This window comes from Diorhabda carinulata, chromosome 3 (genome assembly GCF_026250575.1).
Source record: "Diorhabda carinulata isolate Delta chromosome 3, icDioCari1.1, whole genome shotgun sequence".
Lineage (NCBI taxonomy): Eukaryota > Metazoa > Arthropoda > Insecta > Coleoptera > Chrysomelidae > Diorhabda > Diorhabda carinulata.
In genome coordinates, this window is record NC_079462.1 from 16256611 (window position 1) to 16281474 (window position 24864).

Genomic DNA, 24864 nt, shown 5'->3' on the forward strand with positions numbered 1-24864 from the left:
TAATAGCAACAATAGAAGCTAGAATGATTTCCATACCAGTTATATTGACGAAAAATATTAATTTTCAAAACAATACTGAAGAACGTAACCGTTTTCGTTTGTTACTGAAGATCATTATTATCTGTAAAGGTTATATCTTTTGTTCTAACTTTCAACCGTAGGTGATCAATTGATTGATCGATTATTTTCATTTCTTATTACCATCAGTATCTGTATATCGATTAACAACGTATTAAGAACGAAATTGGGATTGGAGGAATCGAAAACGCGTCATATTTTAACGAGATTATTCGAATGATAATTCGAGTATGTTAATGAAAATGGCGTCTCTAGTATGACGAAGATTAAATTTTCTTATTTTTGATTACCATACTTTCAATGAGTCGTACGGAATTCTGCGCTGAAGATCACATAATCACAAATATAGGTGGGGAAAAAATATACGTTTATACGGAGGGAAACAAAAATATAAAGTGAAAGTGAGGGAGAGTGGGAATACAAGAGGACGGAAGGAAAAAAACAAATTATAAGAAATTTATTCGAAGAAAGTGCAAAATGAACATAATCTTCGTATTTTTCGATGAATTTCACGTGAATTTGATTCTCAAAGTTTGGGTTTATCTATTCGAATAACGTGTAGGGGTGAGTGGGAAAGTTGTTATGAAAAAAATGACTACAGCTCTGGTTTTTCCAAACCGATTCTATAAAAACTTTTTTGTTAGAAAGAGTTTTTTCTTGCTGATGTAAACGTACTAATTTCAAATTAATCTAATTACTAATATGGACGCTAGAGGGAGTTATTTAATCAAAGAATGTAAAAAATACAAATTATCAGAAATTTATATGAACATAGTGCAAAATAAATATAATCATCGTATTTTCCGATGAATTTTAAGTAAATTTGATTCTCAAAGTTTGAGGTCTATCTACTCGAATAACGGGTAGTTTGAGTGGGAACTTTGTTACGAAAAAAATGGCTATACCCTGGTTTTACCAAACCGATTTTATAAAACTTAATCTTGTTAGAAACAGCTATTTTCCATGACAATATCTGTACTAATTTAAATTTGATTATATAAGTAATATGCGCGATAGAGGAAGTTATTCAATTTTGATTTTTAATTTGAATATTTTTAAAAAATTCCCACAACAAATATGAAATTTCGTTAAAGAGAATGAATCTAGACCTAATTAAAAATAGAATAGCGAAAACCACATGTCGATATCATTTTCCTATGGCAAGATATCTTGAAAAACATTTTTCTTTAAATATGGAGTATCGATCATGGTTGATGAATTTAGTTATCAGTGGTGCCAAAACAATAATATCGATACCAACCGAGTAAAAAAACAAAATTACCCCAGGAAAGTCGATTGATTTTCTCAAAAAAAAAAGTATAAATTAGAAAAATCGAAAATTTAAGTTTCATCTCTAATAATTTTGACTGCCCATTGTATACATATAATTTCTACGTTCAATTTTAATTTTCTTTAGAATTTTTTCGTGGTATGACGACCGTTCGTAGAAATCCCGTCGATGAATATTGAAATAAATAAAATAATCGAAAAAAATATATATGACACTCCTCGTATACTATGAATAATTAATTTTTGCTTCAAACCGGTACAAATACGACATTGATTCACGTACCAGCAAGTCAATTAGCTCATGATAATGAGGTTTATTTTTTTGTTAAATAAATAATAACTACTGGATTCAGTTTTGTATCTCACCCTGTATAACAAACTTTGAAACCAATCCATCAATTCACCGAACATATTTAGTAGTGCTACCTGTATACTAGCACTCACAATTACTGTCTGACAATCTGACTATCTGTAAATACAGGTTTTCCTGACGATTTGCTAATCGGAACACTTCGCCGATTTCTTTTTTATTTTAAAGATTATAACAAAAAAATATAATGACCTTTTTGATTCCGTCGCACATTTAACTAACACCGACCACACGGCATCGAAATACAAACTGATGAATATCATTTACTTCAATGTAAACAATCTTCCCTCCAAAAAATTGGAGAGGGAGAAGACTACAGACTCCCTTCCGAAATAATCTCGCGAAACTGGCTGAAACCGGTGAAAGTAATTACGAGGGGAAGTCGTAGCTTCAATTAATTTTTTCGTTTCCGTTTTCTCCATTTATGATTTGACAATTTCCTTTCACTCATTATAATAATCGTGAATGTACGAGGTTTGTTTTATAAGTATTTGAACTTAGTTAGTATTTTAATGATTTTGAAGGAAATAAACTTTTAGAATTGATTTACGAAGTTGTGAATTGATTCAGAAAGTTGAGAGTTGATTCAGGAAGTTGAAAACGTGATTTATAATTAAATAGACTGTTTTGAATGAAGATAATAAGATAAAGAATGCAATTCATCGAAATACTTATTGGAGAAACTTCGTATTAAAGTTTATATTTTATAATATACAGGATGGAGCGAAGAATCAACTTGAAATAAACGATGTATACGCCTCTAAAATTTGAAAAATGATTTTTTTAACACTGGAAAAAAAAATTAACGCATTCGGACGAAGAGAAAAGCCCAGTAAAAATGATAATAGTGAATGTACGAGGTTTTTTTTAAATGTATTTGAACTTATTTTAGTATTTCAATGATTTTGAGAGAAATAAACTTTTGGAATTGATTCAGAAAGATGAGAAATGATTCAGGATGTTGTGAATTGATTCAGGAAGTTGATAATTAGATTCAGGGTGTTGAGAATTGATTCATGAAGTTGAAAATTTATTCAGGGTGTTGTGAATTGATTCAGGAAGTTGAAAATTGATTAAGGGTAATATGAATTGATTCAGGAAGTTGAGAATTGATTCAGAAAGTTGAGAAATGATTCAGTATGTTGTGAATTGATTCAGGAAGTTGATAATTAGATTCATGATGTTGTGAATTGTTTCAGGAAGTTGAGAAATGATTCAGTATGTTGTGAATTGATTCAGGAAGTTGATAATTAGATTCAGGATGTTGTGAATTGTTTCAGGAAGTTGAGTTGGGTAATAAATTTCCAGAAATAGCTACTTTTTGATACCTGATTAATTGTGACATAGTTAAAAGAACGGATAAGTTTCGATATGGTTTCAAAATTTTTGATTAAACATCTACCTGATCTGTTCGACGGATCCGGATCTGAAGAAGTCTCAGTAAAAAATATTTGCCGAAGTACACAGCACAAATAACAACTCGGAACCGTAAAAACCACCGAGAATAATACGAGCAGGTTGAAAAGTAAACGCCCGATGATGTTTTACCTACGTTCGGACTCCCGAAATTTATTTTCATCTCTAAAATAGGCACCGATGACTGTTCCAATTGGACAGAAATAAACTGAACACGCAGGTTTTCTCGAATCGACTATATAGACACAAACGATTTCAATAATATATAAAGAGTGTGGTTACAAAGTAATGAAATGGATTTTTTTTATTTAAAAGTGATGTAGAATCGACTGGAACGTTTTATAATGTTCCAAAACGATACAGAACAATACAAGTTGTACTAAAGACTATACAGTATTGTTAAAAATGTTCTAGAACAAACGAAAATGTTATAAAATGATAAAGAACAAACCTAGATGTTCCGAAACGGTACAATAAGTAATTAATTTGTTCCAAAAGTGCTTAAAAAAGATGTAGAATCGACTGGAACGTTTTATAATGTTCCAAAACGATACAGAACAATACAAGTTGTACTAAAAACTATACAGTGTTGTTAAAAATGTTCTAGAACAAACGAAAATGTTATAAAATGATAAAGAACAAACGAAAATGTTATAAAATGATAAAGAACAAACCTAGACGTTCCGTAACGGTCCAATGAGTGATTAATTTGTTCCAAAAGTGCTTAAAAGTGATGTAGAATCAACTGGAACGTTCAATAATATTGCAAAACGATACAGAACAATACAAGTGGTACTAAAGAAGATACAGTGTTGTTAAAAATATTCTAAAATGATAAAGAACAATTCTAGATGTTCCGAAACGGTTCTAGAAGGAGTTAAATTGTTCTAAAAGTACTTAAAAATGATGTATAATCAACTGGAACGTTTTATAATGTACCAGAACGATACAAGTTGCGCTGAAGACTATATAGTGTGGATTAAAATATTCTAGAGCAAACTAAAATGTTCTAAAACAATAAAGAACAATCCTAGATGTTCCGAAACGACCTAGAAGTTGTTAAATTGTTCTAAAATATAAAACGATTAGGAGTCGATATATTTTCATTTTTTACGGAAAAAACAACAACGAAACTATAAAAAAATTTCACTCACCTTCGTCATATTCTTCAGAATCATCATAATCTTCGATCAGTAACGGACTATCGGCCCTCGTAACTGGATCATCTGCTAGGGTGAAAGGTACCGCAGGTGTAGGAGCCGGTACTGGATGTCTACCTTCAGGACCGGGGGAAAAATGAAGCTCCACTGCCCCATCCAAAGGAAATCTAGGATCTATATTCAAAAATTTTAAAAAAAAATCACGATTTTATTCATTAAAATTATTTACCGTTACAAGCACCGTCTAATTCTTGTCTAGTGAAACTCAAAGTATGATCTGAGACTGCGCACGTGTGGAATTGACAAGCGAAAATAATTTCCCGACCGGTATCGCTTCGATGGTAACATTTGATCAAAATATCGCCTCTTAGTTGTAATCCCCTTCGTCCTTCACCGGAAACGTTCACCGTGAATTGACTCACTCCGTTCGATATGAAATAAACACCCGACGTATAGATCGGCGTATGACCCTCGTATAATTTCAAAAATGCCTTACAACCACCGCGACAAAAAGACGGAGCTCCGAGAACGGTGACGTGCGTAAGGTACATGGGAGCCGCATTGATTTTGATGTTATGGGAAAGTAATCCAGAGAAATAGTCCACGTACCTGAAGGGGATAGAAAACAAAAAGAAAAAAATGTTTTTTGTGGAGGAAATTTAACGTGAATAATTGAAAATTGGTATCTACCTTTTATTAGACGGTAGTATTAGAGGTCCGACGGTGTCGTCTAAGAATTTTCTCATTGAAAATCGATCTAATGCTTGTTCGGCGTTACCGCAAATACTAGAATAATGCATGTAAGCCGAAACGATTACCCCTAATTTATCTTTATTACCCCTAAAATTGATAAAAATTAACGATATTCTATTAGTTTTAAATGTATATAACTCGAATTAATAGAGACAAATATGTTTGTTTCTGATCTGTGTTTGGTTCCGAACCGCTTCGAACCGGTTATATCTGCCTATCTGCCTAGGAGTTGTATGCTGAATTAATTAACCTTAAATGTTGAAAATTCGTTTATTAGGTTTTAGTTTAGTCTCTAAGTCGATATATTAATAAAATTATTCGTATTAAAACATTTGATTTCTAAATTATTTTACGTAAAAGGTAAATTTGTGTTTTAACCCTTAGATTTAATAAAAAATAAAGTAATAGACATGTTCGAAGTTCATTAAATCTTATCCTGAATCATCCTCAAATAATTATTTATCAAAAAAATGAATATTACAAAAAAAATGTACAAGCGTTGTTTAAAAATGATTATTACCCTCTTATGTTCTAATTTCTTTTCTGAGTCATCTTCAGGCATTTATTTATCAAAAAAATTGAATATTACAAAAAAAAAACATGTACAGGGGTTGTTTAAAAATGATTATTACCTTATTATGACGTTTAAAAACACGTTTTTTAATAAAAAAAAATAAAAGGTATATTCAAAATGTTCTAATTTCTTTTCTGAGTCATCTTCAGGCATTATTTTATCAAAAAAATTGAATATTACAAAAAAACATGTACAGGGGTTGTTTAAAAATGATTACTACCTTTTTACACGTTTAAAAATACGTTTTTTCATAAAAAAAATATAAGACATTTCTTTTCCTGAATCGTCATCAAACAAAAAACAAATACAGGGGTTGTTTTAAAATGTTATTATGACGTTTAGAAACATCTTATTGAACACAACAAATAAAAGACGTGATCAAAATGTTTTCTTTTTTTTCTGAATCATGATATTCATTTATCAAAAAAATATAGACCTTGCAAAAAATATTTATAGGGGTTATTTGAAAATAACTATTACTTTTTACCACTTTCAGGAATATCTAATTGAACAACATAAATATTTATCATTCCCAGGCGCTTATTTATCAAAAAAAATAGACCCCACCGATTCGTTATATACAGGGAATCGCTAAATCGAGGAAAAAATACAAATATTTATATGTTTCCAAGTTTAAAACAGAAAATAAAAGCAATCGACAAAAAAATGAAGCAACCGAAAAACAACAGTTAGCTGCAGAAAAATTCGTCGGTAGAAGCCGGTCTGGATGTCGTCATATACAGGGATGTTACGAAATGTACATTTTTAATAAAATAAACACGAAATAATAACTTTTAAACAGCTTAAGTCGATAAAATCTATTTTTTTTTTCGATAAATAAATATCTGAAAATGTTTTAAAGATATAATCAATAAGTTTATAGCTCAGTTGATATTTTTTTTATAAAATAAAGTGCTAAAACGATCACAAACATTGAGGCGAAACTTCGAAAAATCTTTAATTTCTTTTCAAAATCGTTATGATTCGAAAATTTGATTGAATATAGATTTAATTGAATTTCAAAAAAAAAATTTGACCAAGGTCTTGATCCGGTTCTATTTTTCTGACCACCAGATTCAGCTCCATAACAGAGGTTCAATTCATCGAATTATTTATATAAAATGATTAATTTTTCGAAATATTTGATAGAACAATTCAAGATGACTTGTCAATATTCGAATTGGTTCGGTTTTTTACGCAGAAAAATGAGTTGAAAACTGCGTAATGTCCAGATCTAAATTCAATTCATTTTTTTTTCATTTACTCCGATTAAATATATATACCTAGAGTGCAAAACCGCAATTCTGTGTTTATCTCCCGAAAGCCAAGAATCGATTTCTTTACACATACTACACAACTTCTCCAGAGGTGGCGCCAAATTCGGAGCCCAACCGACTTCTTTGACGTTTTTATGTTCGTTCCTCAACGAACGTTTCGGTTCCGATAAATTAAAAACCTATAAAGAAATTAACACAATCGATAACGATAACAAACATTTCCCGAAGATCCCTAAGTCAAACAACAAAATCCAATAATTACCATATAATTATCTCCATGTTTGTTTTTCAACATATGAGCGACCTGCTGTTGTCCTTGTCTATAAGAACGAGACGTCGCCGATGAGGGGAACCACATGGAGATGATCCTCTCGGTAACGTAACCGAGATCCATGGTAGATGCACCTCCACGCGTGGATCTCGGTTGACTCGTGAGGGCCTCGCCGAAACCATTGCACGATGTGGATCGGAGCATCTGAAAACGACAGAGTATTCACTCTAGAATGAATGGTTTTACGTGGTAACTCAATTGGTGATGAGAAGTAGATTGCAATCTATAAATAAGAAGACCTCAGAGTTGAAACGTGGAATTTTGTAAAGCAATTAAAAACAGGATCCAAAGAAAAAAGAAAACCACCCAAATCCAATTATTTATCGCGTGGTACAAGCGGAAGATGTTACGGATCATGGATCCCTTTGTATATATCTGAATCCTCAACTTTTTCCAATAGTTCTAATATAAAAATCGCAGTCTATGTCTAGTTTTGGATTATCTACATCGATATGACTACAACCAAGATCAAGATGTGCTAGTTAGGGATTCCCACTGTCCAGGTCATCGTTTAAGTGGTTCCAAACTTGATACATTCATTGTGATTCAGTTCTAAATATCTAGAACAACTCTATTGACCTTTCACCAGTTTATTGAGCTTCTTGCTCTATTCCAGAATCAAATGTGATTTGGTGATTGTAGATACTAAAAAAACGATTCACGTATCGTTTTTTGGATCGATCTAATCAACCACAACGTGGAAAATTGATGGTTAGACAAAGGACAATCACCAAAGGAGAGTTTTGTTGTGGGTCTACCTATATCTATTCTATATACCTATTCTTGATGTCTTCAATGTATTCAAATCGCCGTTCTTTCAAGCGTGGAAACAAGAAAAAGTCACACGGAGACAGGTCAGTCGAGTAATGTGCGTGGTTAAGTGTGCAGTTGCGTTGTCATGGTGGAAAAACCACACAAATGTTTGCTAAACCAAGCTCAATGATTTCAGATTGTCTGTACGCGAAAGTTCTCGAAATTTTTTCAACATTTTCATCGATTCGGGCAGTTGATGGACGTCCCAAGCGAGGTTTGTCATCAATCGACATTTTTAAATCGATAAAACCACTCATACAGTTGAATTTTCCCCATAGCATCATCTTTGTAAGTAGTTTTCGACATTAAAACGAGTAGAAAACAAAATTTCACGTTGTTCACTTAAATTTACCGGGCAAGTAAACGGCCCGCGCGACACTGAACTGACGACGAATCGCTAGCGGTAGAAATCAGTACTACAAAAGCTCTACCCATGGTAATGCTATTCAGGTTACTTTTGGATACCCCCTCGTATGGTTAATAGTTACATTGTGTACGGAGAAGGCTTTGAGAAGCGTTTTGACTTTGAGCTCTTCGATGTCATGAAGCTTCCCAGCGCTTGTGCAGTCACCGATGTCTTCCTCGACACACCGACGGCACTCTGGATCATTCGTGATTCCCATGGCGTGAAAATTGCATCTTAGATGACAGTGTTTGGTTTCAAATTTGTTTGAGATTTGAATTTGAGATAAAACACGTACTGTGAAAGTTAGTTCCAAGAAATTTTGATATTTGAGCAACCAAATTTTATTCGGGACCTTGTACCGTTAGATTTTTACATATTTTTTTACATGGAGAGAAATTCGAGCATCCAAGCACAAATATTGGTTTTACCGAAGTCTCAAAGAGCTTAGTTTGTAATTGCACGAAAAAATAATATACAGATTGTCGTAATTTCGAATATAATTACTTACCAGTTTTATAAAAATATTTAGATCGCAATTACTCATCGAATACATTTGAAATGGAATCGTATCGATTTGTTTAAGTTTCATTGTTATTATTATTATAACTAATCAAAAGCTATTGTTGTATTATTGAAGCTTCATAAAGACTGTTTTGGATATAACAGTTCAATAAGTTATTTGTATCGCAAATTATCAATCGCAGACTAAAAAAAACGACAAATAAAACGAGATTAATGACGTAAACAGCGACGTACATTTAGAATTTAATTAAAATGAAGAAATATAATTTAATCTAATCCGGAATATTCAGTTAAAAACTCAATTTATTTGTATATATAGAAAATTCAATAACTATTTTTTCGTTGACCCTCGTATATGTATTACTCATCAACACCTGATGTTTTTAGGTTCTAAATTAAGTTGCTACGAGGATAAGTTTTCGTAATCGAACAATAGATGGCGTTAATCACTGTATTCATGTGAATCTTGACGAATTTAGTAAACCATTGATAGTGAACTTTTAAAAAAAGATATTTTGTACAAAAATGGAAATGTTGGAGATATACCTCAAGCCAAATATTATTTATATCGAAAAATAATAATTCTAAATTTAGCTGATGATTGTATTTTTCACGAAAATATATGTTTTGATGTCACAAGGGAAACTGACGTTTCCATGAAGTAACAATTGACGCTAATGGAAGTTAATTGACAATATTTGATAAAAGTAGACGCCAATTCACCTAAATATATAAGAATTGATATAATTCGACGTCAATAAATTTCAGAAGACATTTATCAACATATATTACTCATCAAAGCCTAATGTTTTTAGGTTTTAAATTAAGATGCTACGAGGATTGAGTTTTCGCTATCGTCACGAATTTAGTAAATTGTTGATAGTGAACATTTAAAAAAAGGAAGTTTGTGCAAAAATAGAAATATTTCAGAGAGCAAAAAAAATATTTTGTTACGAATTTTTTCATTTCTGTTTCAATAAGTTCAATGAGCCTTTTTCCTGAAGTACGAAAAATTACTCACTAGCAGCGCTAGTAGTTCAGTAGGGACAAACACTGTCAAATCCCCATATAAACACACAGTAAAGTGTACTTGAAAAAAAATGTTTTTAACAGAGGACGATGTTCCTGGAGCAAAATTAAAATTTGCAACCGTAAAAGATAACAATGTTGTAACATTAAAACGCTGGCTTGCTTGTCGTAATTTAAAAATAAGTGGAAAAAAAATGAATTAATAGACAGGTTAGTATACAGACAAATTATCATAATTTCAGTTATAAAATAGTCAATCACTTATGACTTTGACGCTAGCAGACATAAATTTATTTTCTCAATCAGCTCAGTAAATAGCAAAAACCTTAAAATAAAAAAAAGCAACACGTAAGAAATTACTAAATCAGTATGTGTATTGCTAATAAATAGTATTTTTTACCTTATTTTTATTTATTTAGAATTGTTTCATGCCTACTACGTCTTAAATCATTCATATTTCATTAAAAAATTTTTATTTTACTCCAATCACAAACATTACTTAAAAAAAAGTCGAAGCATGTATCCATTTATTACATCTAACCTCATCAACATAAGGCTTTATAAATGGTATAAAAAACACATTCTCTTCTGGATATCGATTATCCGACGTACAATTCGCAAAACTGCAATGCTTTGTTGGCATTATACAAGTTCAAAAAAATTTTTTTATATCAGATTTATATTTTTAAATAATAAAATAATATCACGTAAATACAATTGCTTTGCATGTAAATATTTTATGTTTGTCCCTACTACTAGTGCTGCCTCTGGTGACACGTTCGCTGTCACGAATAGAAATACGAGGGTTGTTACTTAAGTTTTAAGATATGGCAACACCGATTTGAATATGTCAAATAAATTTTCGTGGCGCTTATGGATATATATATATATATATATATATATATATATATATATATATATATATATATATATATATATATATATATATATATATATATATATATATATATATATATATATATATATATATATATATATATATATATATGTAAAATATCATATTATTGATGAATTGTCTTTATCTGTAGTTGTTTATAAATAATATAATAATTATTATGAAATCTTTTTTAAAATAAAAATTCTTTGTTCAAATTTTCCATTAAATTACCGATTTTTTGTCTTACCGATTAATCTTTTTTTTAAATGGTGAAATTTCTGTTGAAAAAAAAAGAATTTCATACAGCTAAATCGATGTAAAAAAAATAAAATAAATACGAACTAGAAATTGAAATAAAAACAATAATCAGTTCGAAAAAAATGATAAAATAGTTGCAGAAATTGATAAATTGTAAATAGAAATATACATCTAAAAAATATTTTACGTTTTTACACGAAAATTATCAATTGAAAAACTACCAAACCAAATTTTTTATCAATTATGACATCACTCAATAAGTCGTGTGACTGACACACAAATGGCGCTGCCACTGTCAAATCCATATGCCGTTTATGAAGTACCCACTTTCAAAAAACTATATGTCAAATTTTATGACGTTTCGATTAATCAAAAAAAAGTTACAACCATTTAAGTGAAGATACTTAAGCAATGGATTCAAAACGATTTCATGTTTCTTGAAGAAAAAATCTTGTACAAATTCATCAATGGTTTCAAAAGTGTTAACAGGACTCTGATCCATCAAAAAGAACCATTTGCTGAATTTAAACGTGTTCGTACAGACATAGACGATGATGAACGTTCTGGTCGTCCAATTGAGGTGATTACTCATTTGACATTTTTTTCAAAATCTTTTTTACACGTAATAAAACAGATTTTGTGACAATGGATGGACCATAGATCCATCACTTCATTCCGGAATCAAAACGATCATCAACTGAGTGGACTGCAGTTGGTGAACCAGATCCAAAAGCACAACATACAGTTGATGGATGGTTTGAATGCTAAAATTGAGGAAAAAAGTCCTAAAATGTCGACTTTTCCACCAATACAATGCACCGATTCACAAATCGATGACAACGATGGTTAAATTGAACTAATCGGTTTCGTATAGTCCAGATCTGGTCCCCACTGATTACTGTTTTCAAAAAAACGCTCGCCGATTACAAATTCAGTTCAAACGAAGAAGAATTTGATGAAACTGAGGCAAAAAACATCGAGAGAAATGTGCTGACAGCCATTAAACATTAACACGTTCACAAACGATATTTATCTTTCAGACATAAATGGATTGTTCTTAATAAAACGTGATATTAAATTTTTCCGCTTCATTACCCACGCATATTATTAACAATAAACTAGATTTTCTCCAATCATTTGTTGTAGTATCGAATTAACGACACTCGGTATATCATATTCTACGAAGAGATATTTAATATTTACAACAACATTTGAAAATATATCGATGTAAAAACTAAAAAACGAATATGAAAAATATGAAAAATTATAACTAAGATGCTGTTTACATAAGACAAACATCTCGATATTTGACAAATAGATTAAACAAACATTAATATGTAAAAAACTGCATAGGATATGAAAAAATATTTAAAAAAACACTCGAATACAAGAAAAAGATAATTTTTTCGAAATAGTCCAGGAAATAAAATTCGATTTGACGAAAAAAATTGTCAATTCGAGGTTAAAAGTAGTTTTGGGGTTAAAAAGTGATATGATTTAGATTTATTTTCGGTAAATTTGGGTCCTGTTTGTGACGAACGAAGCGAGGACATTTTCTCAATACAAAAAGGCTATTAAAGAAAATGGAGTCCACAAATGTTGGTGCATTATTGTTGGAAACATACCAGGAGCCAAATATTGACGTCGATGTATATTAGTTGACAATATCTGACAAAAGTAGACGCCAATTCACTTAAATATACATAAATTGATGTGATTCGACCTTAATCGACGTTAATAGACATCAGAAGACAGCGCTAAAGATGGTGGAAAAGTGTATTAATAATTTGAATTCATTAAAGACCTCGAAAAAATCTTATATTTGAAAGAGAACTGAAATCAAGTCGATTTATAAACAAAACAATATGAAAAGAGTTGAAAAATTCGAGATATTTACTATTACTTCGTATTAATACACGTCTTTCAATAAAATAAACATTATCTAATAAGTTATTCACTTGAAAACCTTTATAATTGTACAAATCTTCAATAAAAAAATTCTTACTTTGTTACCCAAATTAAAAACGATATGCTACGCCTATGGTTATAAGTATAACGTTCGTTTCATAATAGAAATGAAGTTTGTTGCAAATATTTATTTATATATAAAAAAAGATGTATAAAACAGTATTTACGTAGATTAATTTTAATGTAGCAACAGAAATTTTAAGTATGACTCACTTTATTCACCTCATGGCCGGTTTTCATCGATTCCTCGTGAGCATGCTGTAATAAAAAACGGTATTAGCATAATATTTAGTAATTAATCGTATTTGGACTGTCCCACATTAACGATTATTATCTACAAATATGTAATATTTATTTTAAACATTAAAATAAGTCGTTAAAAGGACAAAAAATGAAACGGTGTTTGGAAACATGGCGCCGAGGTCACTTGATGTAGGCGTGTCTACTATAGACATACCCAAAAAAATTAATAGTTTTTAAAAATTTTAATATAATAATAAAACTAAGGAAATAAATATTTTTAATGTCTATAATTCCAATTGAGAAGGAAAAGTATCACTGAAATGTAGCAATTTGTCACTAGGGGTCAGTAGGTATGATGTAATTTTTGTGACGTCATATGTCTACTATTAATTAAATTAGTCGTTGATTGTTTTTAACTAGTAATTGGTTTTTTTGGTTATATGAAACATTTGAAGTTGATTTTATTAGATTATTCGATTAAAGTATAGGTAAAAACCCAAAAAAACTATTTTCTATCAATTATTTTTAAGCACATGAATAAATTTTTAAAAAAGCGTGACGTCACATCAGGAAGGTGTATGGAGGATTATACAAATGTAACAGCATATGAAAAGGACGGGCGGAGGAGTTTAAATTTTCTAAAATTCGTGTGACGTAATTTATGAATGGCCCCTAAAATATTCATTATGGTTGAAAGCTTTAATTAATTAATTGACGATCTTTTTATTGTAATATGCACATCTTCCAAAAATAAAATGTAGTATTTAAATATTTCGACGAAATCGTCCACTGACATTGATAGCGAAGCCGGACCTATTCGAATATGCTAATAGAATATAAATTTTATGTTAAATAATTTGTAATCTCTTTTTCTAGCGACGATTCTAAATACGCCTTTTTGTTAGTTTACGGTAAAATAAATTTCTGGAATATGGATATAATGAGTGTTTATCAGTCGTAGAGTGATTAAACAATTAGATATCACAGTGAACAAATCAGAATAGTGTAAAATAACACAAACGGTGAATTTAAATAAATTAGTGCATAGCTAAGTGTATTTAGTGTTAGTATAAATAAATTACGTAAGTATGTGTGTATAAATTCATATCATCTTTAAAAAAAATTCAAATAACTTAAAAAAAACATAATATTACTATTGAATTCAAATAGATAAGTCTATGGAATTAGTTACAACCGTTTTAGTGGGTGTGTAAGACTTCTTCGTACTGTAGGATGTTTATTTATTTTTTTTTTTTCGATTTGGTCATTGCGAATGGGTACAACGTTTCGGTTCCCACGAGAGGAATACAAAAAGTATTACCAAAATGGTATTCTCCGAATATATAATTTTCTGGTGAAATGAAGAACTTCTGACTTAAACATTGTGATGGCTTATTTAGTAAATGGTAGATTGTTTCTTGAGAATCGTGGAAGGTTATTTTTTTTTGAGTTTGAGTCGATTGAAAGCGTGCAGGAAGGTTATTCGCACCAAGGTATTACCAAATGTGTTTATATTCAATTATCTGTACGAGACTATAATGATTTGGATTATACGAGGGGTCAAGAAAAAAATCGTTTATATAATTTTTTTTATATATCACTTTTCTAAATTCATTTTCTGGTGAAATTTATTTGGTCTCATACAGAGTAGAATCTAGTTCAGCTTTTATATTAGTTGGGCTAACAAATACTAACCGACGTGGTATTATTCAAGCAACTACCACTATCTCTAGGTCAGGACAGGTACTACTGGGACCATATTTTGTCTTCATGTATCTTTTAGTGACCTTTTTGATCCAAAGTTCTTTCAGTACCATTTAATGAACTTTTTAGTTAGTATCGTCTATTATAACCTTTTCCATCTCTTTAATCTTAATCCAAGGTTCTTCAAGTACCATTTAATGACCTTTTTAGATGATATTGTCTCTTATAGCCTTTTCCATCTCTCTAACCTTGATTCAAGGTTCTTCCAGTACCATTTGGTGAACTTTTTAGATGATATCATCTCTTATAGCCTTTCTATCTCTTTAACCTTGATCCATAGGTTCTTTCAGTAATTTTTTCGATATTATTGCAGTTTTTGACCGTCTAGACCACTCCCCGTCTATCAAACTTATACTGCCACGTTTAAATATGGATAATTGATAATTTTTTAGCGTATTGATAAGTTTGAACATCTTCGGTTTAATTCGGAAACTTTCCAATCATTAACAACGCAAAAATTGATGAAGTATACCTTTTGATAACGTGTAAATAATTATCGGATTTTGTTTATTGGCTTAAGGTATAAAAAAATTATTCACACTTAGAGAAATTGTTAGTATAAATCTGATAATTTGTATCAAGGATTAGTGTGTATATATCAAATAAACATTTTGAGTGAATCTTGAGATTGTACAGTGTATTTTTCAACGAAAACAAATAAACCAATTTTAGTTCAAGGGAATATAAACAAAATAACAAAATTAGATATTAAATATTCGGTTTTAACTCCAAACGTGAGTATCTAGATGTCACTAAAGTAGGAGTTTGAAAACGGACAAACTCGTTGGATACTGTCGGTTTAAACCAATTTTAATATAATTCAAGTTTTGAATGATATTTCTGAAAACTGTACTGGGGAGTATTTAATTTTTATGTGATTTATCGATTCCAAAAAGTCCTAACCTAACTAAACCTAGCCTAGCGAACCTTGGAACTCGCAGTTTCCGAGAGAAATTTAGCGGACGCGCCGGAGATTTCCAAAAGTCGAAAGTTCTAGAATTAGATTTTAATATATAAAAAGTAATCAATCAAAAATTTAAAATGAATATTTCGGGACAGTGACAAGTGTCGTTTCGGTTTAATAAGCGCCCTCTAGGGACTAGATAATCAACTTTTACTATATCGTTTATTTAAATTTCAAATTTTGGTTTTAAATAATAATATGGCAGGTTTCTATGTGACTGAAAACTAAATTTAATAATCAAAATAATTGTTGATTTGAATGAAATGAAATTTTTATAGTTTCTGAAGTAGATAGGAAAAATTTTAAAAACCAGATTATAAATATCTATCACGTTTAGCTTATGTCATCGCTAAATTTGTACAGTTTTTACCGTATAGTTTAAATATTTATATTAACGTCATTTATGCTGTTATATCCTGTTTCAAACAAGGAATTTCAAATGGTGAAATTTTTTGATAAAATTAATATCTTAATAGGATTTTTCTAATACCATGAAATGTGGGCGTTTAAGTTTTTATCACAATGCTGCCAAACTGACTGTATATAATATTTTTAAAAATCTTAAGGTTCGTACACTGAAAAAAATGTACGAAATCGAATGTTTTAGTTTCTCGAGATTACGAGTTCGATATAATAAGAAAACTGTTTAACTGTCTATAAAAAGCAGATAAACAGGAAGAGATAATTATAAAAAATGTTCGTACACTAAGAAAAACGATCAAATTATCATAAAAGTACGTTGTACATAAAGAAAAAAGTCTGAAAAATGAAATACACTGAGAAAACTGTACGCAATGGGTTATTTCAGTTTATTACCGAGATAAAACTTTTACAACTTGGGTATACTGAGGAAACTGTTAAAAGTTTTATCAAAACCAGCTATACGCAAAAAGAATTGTTTGTACACTAAGAAAAGTGTTGGTAAACGATTATCTCGGTTATGAACGATGTGTAACTTGGACGTGTTCGATATACTGAGAAAAATGCATAAATTATTATAAAAACGAGTTGTGCACAAAGAAAAAAAGTCAAAAACAAGTATGTATACTGGAAAAAGTGTACGCAATCGATTATTTCGATATACCGAGAAAACTTTGGAAAGAGAATATTGTACACTAAGAAAAATATTCGATATATCGATAAAAATGATCAAATTATCATAAAAACGAGTTGTACTCGTAGAAAAAAGTTGGATACACTAAAAAAATGTACGCAATCAAATATTTAAGTTTCTCAATGATATTATATAACTTTGACAAAGTTTTATACAAACTAATTAAACATGAAATACGAAGAGATAATTATAAAAAATGATTGTACACTAAGAAAACAATTTGTATATGACTATTTTAGTTATTTAACGAAGTATAACTTTGAAAAATTCCATATACCGAGAAAAATGATTAAATTATCAAATAAACGAGTTGTACGTCATAAGAAGGTTATACACTGGAAAAAGTGTACGAAATCGAATATTTATGATTGTTTTCCATAGGGATTTTCAATTTTTTTGTTATTAATGTTGTATATACTACGTATATGTATAAATATTTTTTTGATTACAGCCTTTTTTATTGTTTTAATAATGTTTTGACTGTAATTTCCGAGTTATAGGGTGTTAAAGTTGAAATTATTTTTATGAAAACTTCATCACTTAAATAGAGAAAAGTATTTACTAAAATAGATTGATAATAGATAGAATAAAAGATTTTTTTTTCAAAATTTATTGAAATATTGATAAAATTACCTGTGCAGAAGCATTTTCCATGTAAAAAGACACGTGCCAAATCGTAAAAGCAATTTTATATAAAACCCTTGTCAGATCATTCTGTACTGAACGATTCTTCCTTGTAATCACGTGTTTCAATGGTAAAGTTAAATTCGTTTTCTTAAATGACATTTTCCAAAAATATGTTTCCCTGTTTTTGAATAATCATAGAAAATCAGTCGCGTTTTTATCACAAACTTTTCAATCGCATGACGAATATAAGAAACGCCGTTCACGATTCACTGTGATGCAGTATTAGACACGCCCGCTTCAGATGCATCCCGGAATTGTCCCCTCTTTCCGGAAAAACCGTTGCAAAGACTTTTCGACAATAATCGGTTTCGTTCGTCGGGCAAACTTGCCCGATATGCCCGTCTGGAAACTTTTCAGCTCGAAACATAACCTGCCGACATTACGGAAGGGAAACAATTTGTTTTTCCAAAAGAAATATACGAGGGGTTTGTAATTTATCTCAAGAAAACAAATTTTGTATTCGAAAGTTTAAATAAAAACCATAAACATAAAATTTATCTTGAATTAATGACATATAATATTAGGTGTGGAATGTGAAATGCCTTAGATCTTCTTTGGACTCATATTTCAGCCATTCTGGACGCGTAGTGTGTGTTTCAAGTCTATGTACTTAAGGTACTTTTGGAACCATCCTCGTATATGATTTTTTTAAGAGAAAAATAGACAGCTCTTCATTCTATGTCCGTACACTAAGAAAAGCGATCAATTTATCAAAAAAGCATATATGTACGTTATACGTAACGAAAAAAGTAAAAAAAATGAAATACACGAAGTTTAAGTCTATGTACTTTTGGGACTATCCTCGTATACAATTTTTAAGAGAAAAATAGACAGCTCATCTTTCTATGTTCGTACACTAAGAAAAATGAGCAAATTATTACAAAAGCACGTTATACATAAAGAAAAAAGTCCAAAAAATGAAATACACTAAGTTCAAGTCTACGTACTTTTGGGACTATCCTCGTATATAATTTTTTTAAGAGAAAAATAGGCAGCTCATCTTTCTATGTTCGTACACTAAGAAAAACGACCACATTATCACAAAAGCACGTTATAAATAAAGAAAAAAGTAAAAAAAATAAAATTTACTAAGTTCAAGTCTACGTACTTTTGGGACTATCCTCGTATATAATTTTTTTAGGAAAAAATAGACAGCTCTTCATTCTATTCCTCTTTCTTCTCCTGGCAATACAAAAAGTATTTACTTTGTACGTAATGAATATTTTTCGCATGTCGATGTCAAAAATTCCAAGTCCATTCCTGTATAAATATGAAATAAACTGCAGGCGCGACATTGACCGATGCGGTACGAAAAGTTTGATCTTTGATTGGTTTAGTTTGGTTGCTATGGTAACCGGTGTGAACTATGAATCGTTTACTAGACGAAAATTAGTATTTTAATATTTTAAAAGTTCTTTCCAAGTTTCATAAAATGTTCATAGTAGCTTCGATTTTCGTAAAGTTTAAGCATTAATTAAGACAAAACGGGTGATTTTATGCGAAAATTTTTTATATAAATATTGTAGATAATTGAAAAATCTGTAAATTCCATTAATTGCTTTTTCTACATAACCTCAAAATATCCTTAAAATATTAAAAAACGTACAAAACGCTGAGGCTGCTTGACGGTTTTAAAACTATCACAAGATAGCTTCTAACACGTGTTTTGCGGAGAAAATATAAATTTTTTTCAAGTGCGAATATAGTTTCCAGGGAAAACTCAAAGCAACCAATAATAGATGAGAGCATTCCTTGTCTGGAAGGACTATCTTTGAAAAAATTGTAATATACTATCAAGTTAGGCAACCATAAATACCCGTAAAAACCGTATCTGTGCAGTTACGAGGGTGGTTCAATATGTTTTTCGAGCAATACCTGGTCGGTTTACTAAAAATTCCCGTTTTATTAAAAAATTTTATCGAATCTTCATTTTTCAAAACTATTAGACGTAAAGTAATTCAATATATTTGTTATGGAGCAGGACCGGGTTTAAGATCCGGAGGACAAAATAGGGGTCTCTACGATACGAAAATCTGTCAAAATTTGATAGAGCCAACACTAAAATTTGATTTCACATAATTTCTAAGGGTTCAACTTTTTGTAGACATCTGAATCCGGCTCTGGAACGAAATCAGAAAATGAACAGAAGCAGGCTCGGTGCGAGATGTCAAATACCAGACGGCCCATCAACAAAGTTATTTACAAACTTTTGCAGTACATAAATAAATGAAATATTTTACTAATTTTTGTTTTTTCCTTAAAACACGTGGTAATGTGGAATTTCTATTTTTGATTTACGCCCCTAAAACGGATGTCACGCGTTTTTAGTTAGCGTAAATTGGGGCTAAAAGATTTTTTTTTACATGGCTATAAAACACGTGGCAATGTTTTGTTTATTTTACGTTTAATTATTATGATAATTAGACGAGAATGTTGCCGCCAGTACTACAAGGTATTTCCTCTATTTTACGACAAAAAAAATTACAGGAGGAATGCAATATTAGTATTTTTTCCACAAATAATGTTTATATTTGAAATATTGACAGATACGTTATTTTTTCTTGAAAATAAAAAATTTTAAACACTGTCTGACGCGCGTTTCGACGAGACCGAAGACTGTTTACACCAGCAACACTCACGAAAAATATATTGGAATCTGAATTTCTAGAGCCAAAATATCGAGGGGGTTAAGATTGTTTAAAATGCCGGAAAAAAATATTTAATATACTGGGGTTTCAAATATTTATCACAAAAATCGTGGTTAACAACTTTCTACTTGTAGATTGAGTGAACTTTTCCGATTGTAATCAATTTGAGGCACTAGAATATTCTCAAAGTTCTTCAGAATCGTTCTTAAACATTTTAGAACCCTCCAGTAGATTCGATAAACTCGGAATCGTACAAATAAAATTTCCAGTGAAAATATATTGAAGATTGGAATACATATTGGAGATTGATTTTTAAGTAAATATCAGATCCGTATGTTCTTTTATTAAAACTCAGTGGTTTCTAGGAAGGTTATTTTTAGGGTAAATTTGGGTTAAAATTGTGTCGTTTAGTTAAAAAATCGTTGCTTTTGGATCAAATTTTGGGTTTTTATTGTTTCTAGATAAAAAGTAAGTATTGAGTTTTTGTGGTAAATTTTGTTAAAAAAAATGTCACTTTTTATAATATTTTTGGACTTCTTTTGTTAAAATTGAGTTGTTTCGTTAAAAAATCGTTACTTTCTGAAAAAATTTTAAGTTTTTTTTTAAAATGCATTTATTTTGATGAAAAACATTACTTTATGGCCAAATTTTGGGTTTTCTTTGTTAAAATTTTGTCGTTTCTATACAAAAATTTTATTTTTGAACTAGTTTTGGGTTTCTTTTGTTAAAATTGAGTTGTTTCGTTAAAAAATCGTTACTTTCTGAAAAAATTTTAAGTTTTTTTTTAAAATGCATTTATTTTGATGAAAAACATTACTTTATGGCCAAATTTTGGGTTTTCTTTGTTAAAATTTTGTCGTTTCTATACAAAAATTTTATTTTTGAACTAGTTTTGGGTTTCTTTTGTTAAAATTGAGTTGTTTCGTGAAAAAATCGTTACTTTTTGAAAGAATTAAGTTATTTCTATAAAAAACGTGAGTTTTGCATCAAATTTTGGGTTTCTTTTGTTAAAATTAAGTCGTTTCAATAGAAAACTGCATTTTTGAGCTAATTTTTGGGTTTCTTTTGTTAAAATTGGGTTGTTTCGTTGAAAAAACGTTACTTTTGGATAAAATTTTTGGTTTTTCTTGTTAAAATTAAGTCATTTCTATAAAAAACTTTAGTTTTGGATCAAATTCCGGGTTTTCTTTGTTAAAATTAAGTCGCTTCTATAAAAAATTTAATTTTTGAGGCAATTTTTGGGTTTCTTTTGTTAAAATTTTGTTGTTGTTTAGTTAAAAAATCGTTGCTTTTGGATCAAATTTTGGGTTTTTATCGTTTCTAGATAAAAAGTAAGTATGGGTGTTTGTGGTAAATTTTGTTAAAAAAAACTTCACTATTTATACAATGTATCGGCTTCTATTGTTAAAATTGAGTTGTTTAGTTAAAAAATCATTACTTTTTGAAAAAATTTTGGGTTTTTTGTTAAAATGCATTCATTTTGATGAAAAACGTTACTTTTTGGTCAAATTCCGGATTTTCTTTGTTAAAATTAAGTCGCTTCTATGAAAAATTTAATTTTTGAGGCAATTTTTGGTTTTCTTTTGTTAAAATTGAGTTGTTGTTTAGTTAAAAAATCGTTGCTTTTGGATCAAATTTTGGGTTTTTATCGTTTCTAGATAAAAAGTAAGTATTGGATGTTTGTGGTAAATTTTGTTAAAAAAAACTTCACTATTTATACAATTTATGGGCTTCTGTTGTTAAAATTGAGTTGTTTCGTTAAAAAATCATTACTTTTCGGTCAAATTCCGGGTTTTCTTTGTTAAAATTAAGTCGCTTCTATGAAAAATTTAATTTTTGAGGCAATTTTTGGATTTCCTTTGTTAAAATTAAGTCGTTTCGAAAGAAAATTCAATTTTCGGGTTTCTTTAAGTTTGTTGTTTCGTTAAAAAAACTCACTTTTTGATAAAATTTTGGGTTTCATTCGGATTGATGAAAAACGTTACTTTTTGGTCAAATTTTGGGTTTATTTTGTTAAAATTATGTTGTTTCGTTATAAAACGTTAGTTTTGAATCAAATTTTGGATTTCCTTTATTAAAATGTATTCGGATTGATGAAAAATGTTACTTTTTGGTAAAATTTTGTTTTTTTTTTGTTAAAATTAAATCTCTTCAATAAAAAACATTAGATTTGGGTCAAATTTCAATTTAAATCGAATTGTACATCATTTACTTTCAGATTATTGGGCGTATCGTGCCTGAAACTTCATTTGCGTGATTATTTATCATAATTTACGAGATAGACAAATAGCTGTTGATATAAAAAAAAATTACCTTCCCATCGTACAAAATTTTATTTGCTTCCATTAACATACCTTTGGCATGAATCATCTATTGAAATCCTTTGTATGTAGAATTACATTTAAAACGATAAAATTAACATTTTATTGCGTAACAGAAAATATTTTAAATAAAAAATTCATTCGATATTAATAAATTTTACAAATCTCGTGCTAATCAGATATTTTTCATCTAATGCAATACGTAGCGAACGCTCCAAGTTGACTATTGAAAATTTTACCACGTAAATTATTGTTTATTGCCAAATAAATATACGAGGTGTGGCTGTTAAATAATAAAACTACTTTGATAGCGATTTCCGATTATCTTCATAATAGTTGAAATTATCTAATTATAGATCAGGAGCGATCATTTTTCAATTTTTTTGAGCAAAAAAACAGTACAAAATCAAAATAACTTGAGCCGTTTTTCTTATTTTTTTCGTAATTTGGTAAAAACTCACCTTTTTATGTCCCATATGCACTGTATTTTTTTCTTATTCGAAATATTCATCTTTATTTAGATTATTTCGATTTAATATCGAAAAAGCACACTAGTTTTCAATCGAAAATATTACATTAAAAAACGAAGGGTGCTTTTCCGATATTGAATCAAAATAAGGTAAAAAAAAATAAATTATAAAAATGGAAAAAAACTGTTTTTCACCTTTAAAACTCCCCCCATTTACTTTCCCGAACTCAAATCACCCGTAAATAATTTTTCCTTCCATTTTTATTATATTCTCTTTCTTTTCCACTGGATTTCTTTCATTTTTACTATTCCATTTGTCTTTATTAACCTTCGCTTCTTTTTATAAAACTTTTATTACAACCCCCGTATGAATTCTCAAGTAATTATTGTGAATTTCTTCAATTTCTTATTTTGATATATTAATGCATCTGAATGTTCTTGATTTTAGGTATCTACTGTTTTAAAATAATTTTTTTTTAATACTTTTTATCTATCTTTCAAAAGTTATTAAAAAAAACTAATTTTAAAACAGAAGAAATCTAAAATCAAGAACATTCAGAAGCAGTAATTGTTGTTTAGACATCACGTGTCCGTATCTAACTAAATACATAAAGAAAAAAACGTGTTGTAAATATGTGTTGGTGTTGGCGATAAATGTCAATCTCTCGTTTATATATATATATATATATATATATATATATATATATATATATATATATAAATCCAAAGAAAAAGAATTACAGCGATCAAGTTTATTTGCCTCAATGTCACTAATAATTATTATACAGCATACCTTTAAAACGAGTACCGTAAATCGTGTATACGAGGGTTGTTTCGTTAGTTTCCAATAAAACAAGATGGCGGAGTTGAAATTTACAGTGACATGTCGAAATTTATAGAAAAACATCTGCATTGAACTATTTTTGTGGTTAGGAACATTGTGCTTTCAAAAATACGTTTTTTGGTTATCAAAATTAGTGATTCAAACCATCCAAACGCAGATATTTTTACCCCTTGTGACGTTAATGCCAGCTGATCGAATTTTTTGACACCGAGAGGCGAGAAGCTGATTTTGTCTAAAGAATGAAACAACGAGAATCCCCGATCAAGATGGCGGCTTTGCTAGCCTCTTGACCTGTACTGAATAACAGACTCTGATCTGTACAACGCGATCTTTTTGGAAACAAACTGGCCCAACAAAGAAAACACGAAGATTAATTAAATTTTATATCAAAACACGTAAAAATATTTTTTTAGCTATCCGAGTTGAACTATTAAAACTGTTTATTTTTTTGCGACCCTCTATGTATGTTGTTTTCGTATCGCCCTGTAGAAATAGTTAAATGGTTATTCCATGTCCGCTCGTAACAATTTGCAGTAAAATAAATTCTGCTAATAAAATACAAAGTATTATTGCGTTGTAGAAAGTACATTACAAATTTTTCGATCCTAATATAACTTTTTATAGACATCGTCTGACATTTTCTTTACGTTTAATTGCTTGATTATAT

At 29.8% G+C, this 24864-nt stretch overlaps 1 protein-coding gene across 33 annotated transcripts in view; it reads right to left on the bottom strand.

Annotated features, from left to right (window-relative positions):
- Nucleotides 1-24864, bottom strand: part of LOC130891374 (tensin-1) — a 115464-nt gene that overhangs the window by 21802 nt on the left and 68798 nt on the right. For 24 of the 33 annotated variants that reach the window (XM_057796056.1, XM_057796044.1, XM_057796066.1 and 21 more), the window contains 6 exons: nucleotides 13357-13401; nucleotides 7181-7393; nucleotides 6925-7097; nucleotides 5005-5154; nucleotides 4544-4923; nucleotides 4309-4488 (listed from right to left, as the gene is read on the bottom strand). In XM_057796056.1, coding sequence (XP_057652039.1) covers nucleotides 4309-4488; nucleotides 4544-4923; nucleotides 5005-5154; nucleotides 6925-7097; nucleotides 7181-7393; nucleotides 13357-13401 — 1141 coding nt within the window. Of the gene's footprint in view, nucleotides 1-4308; nucleotides 4489-4543; nucleotides 4924-5004; nucleotides 5155-6924; nucleotides 7098-7180; nucleotides 7394-13356; nucleotides 13402-17861; nucleotides 20545-24864 lie in introns of those variants that run through there. The other 9 variants (XM_057796064.1, XM_057796036.1, XM_057796040.1 and 6 more) reach the window with 4 other exon arrangements.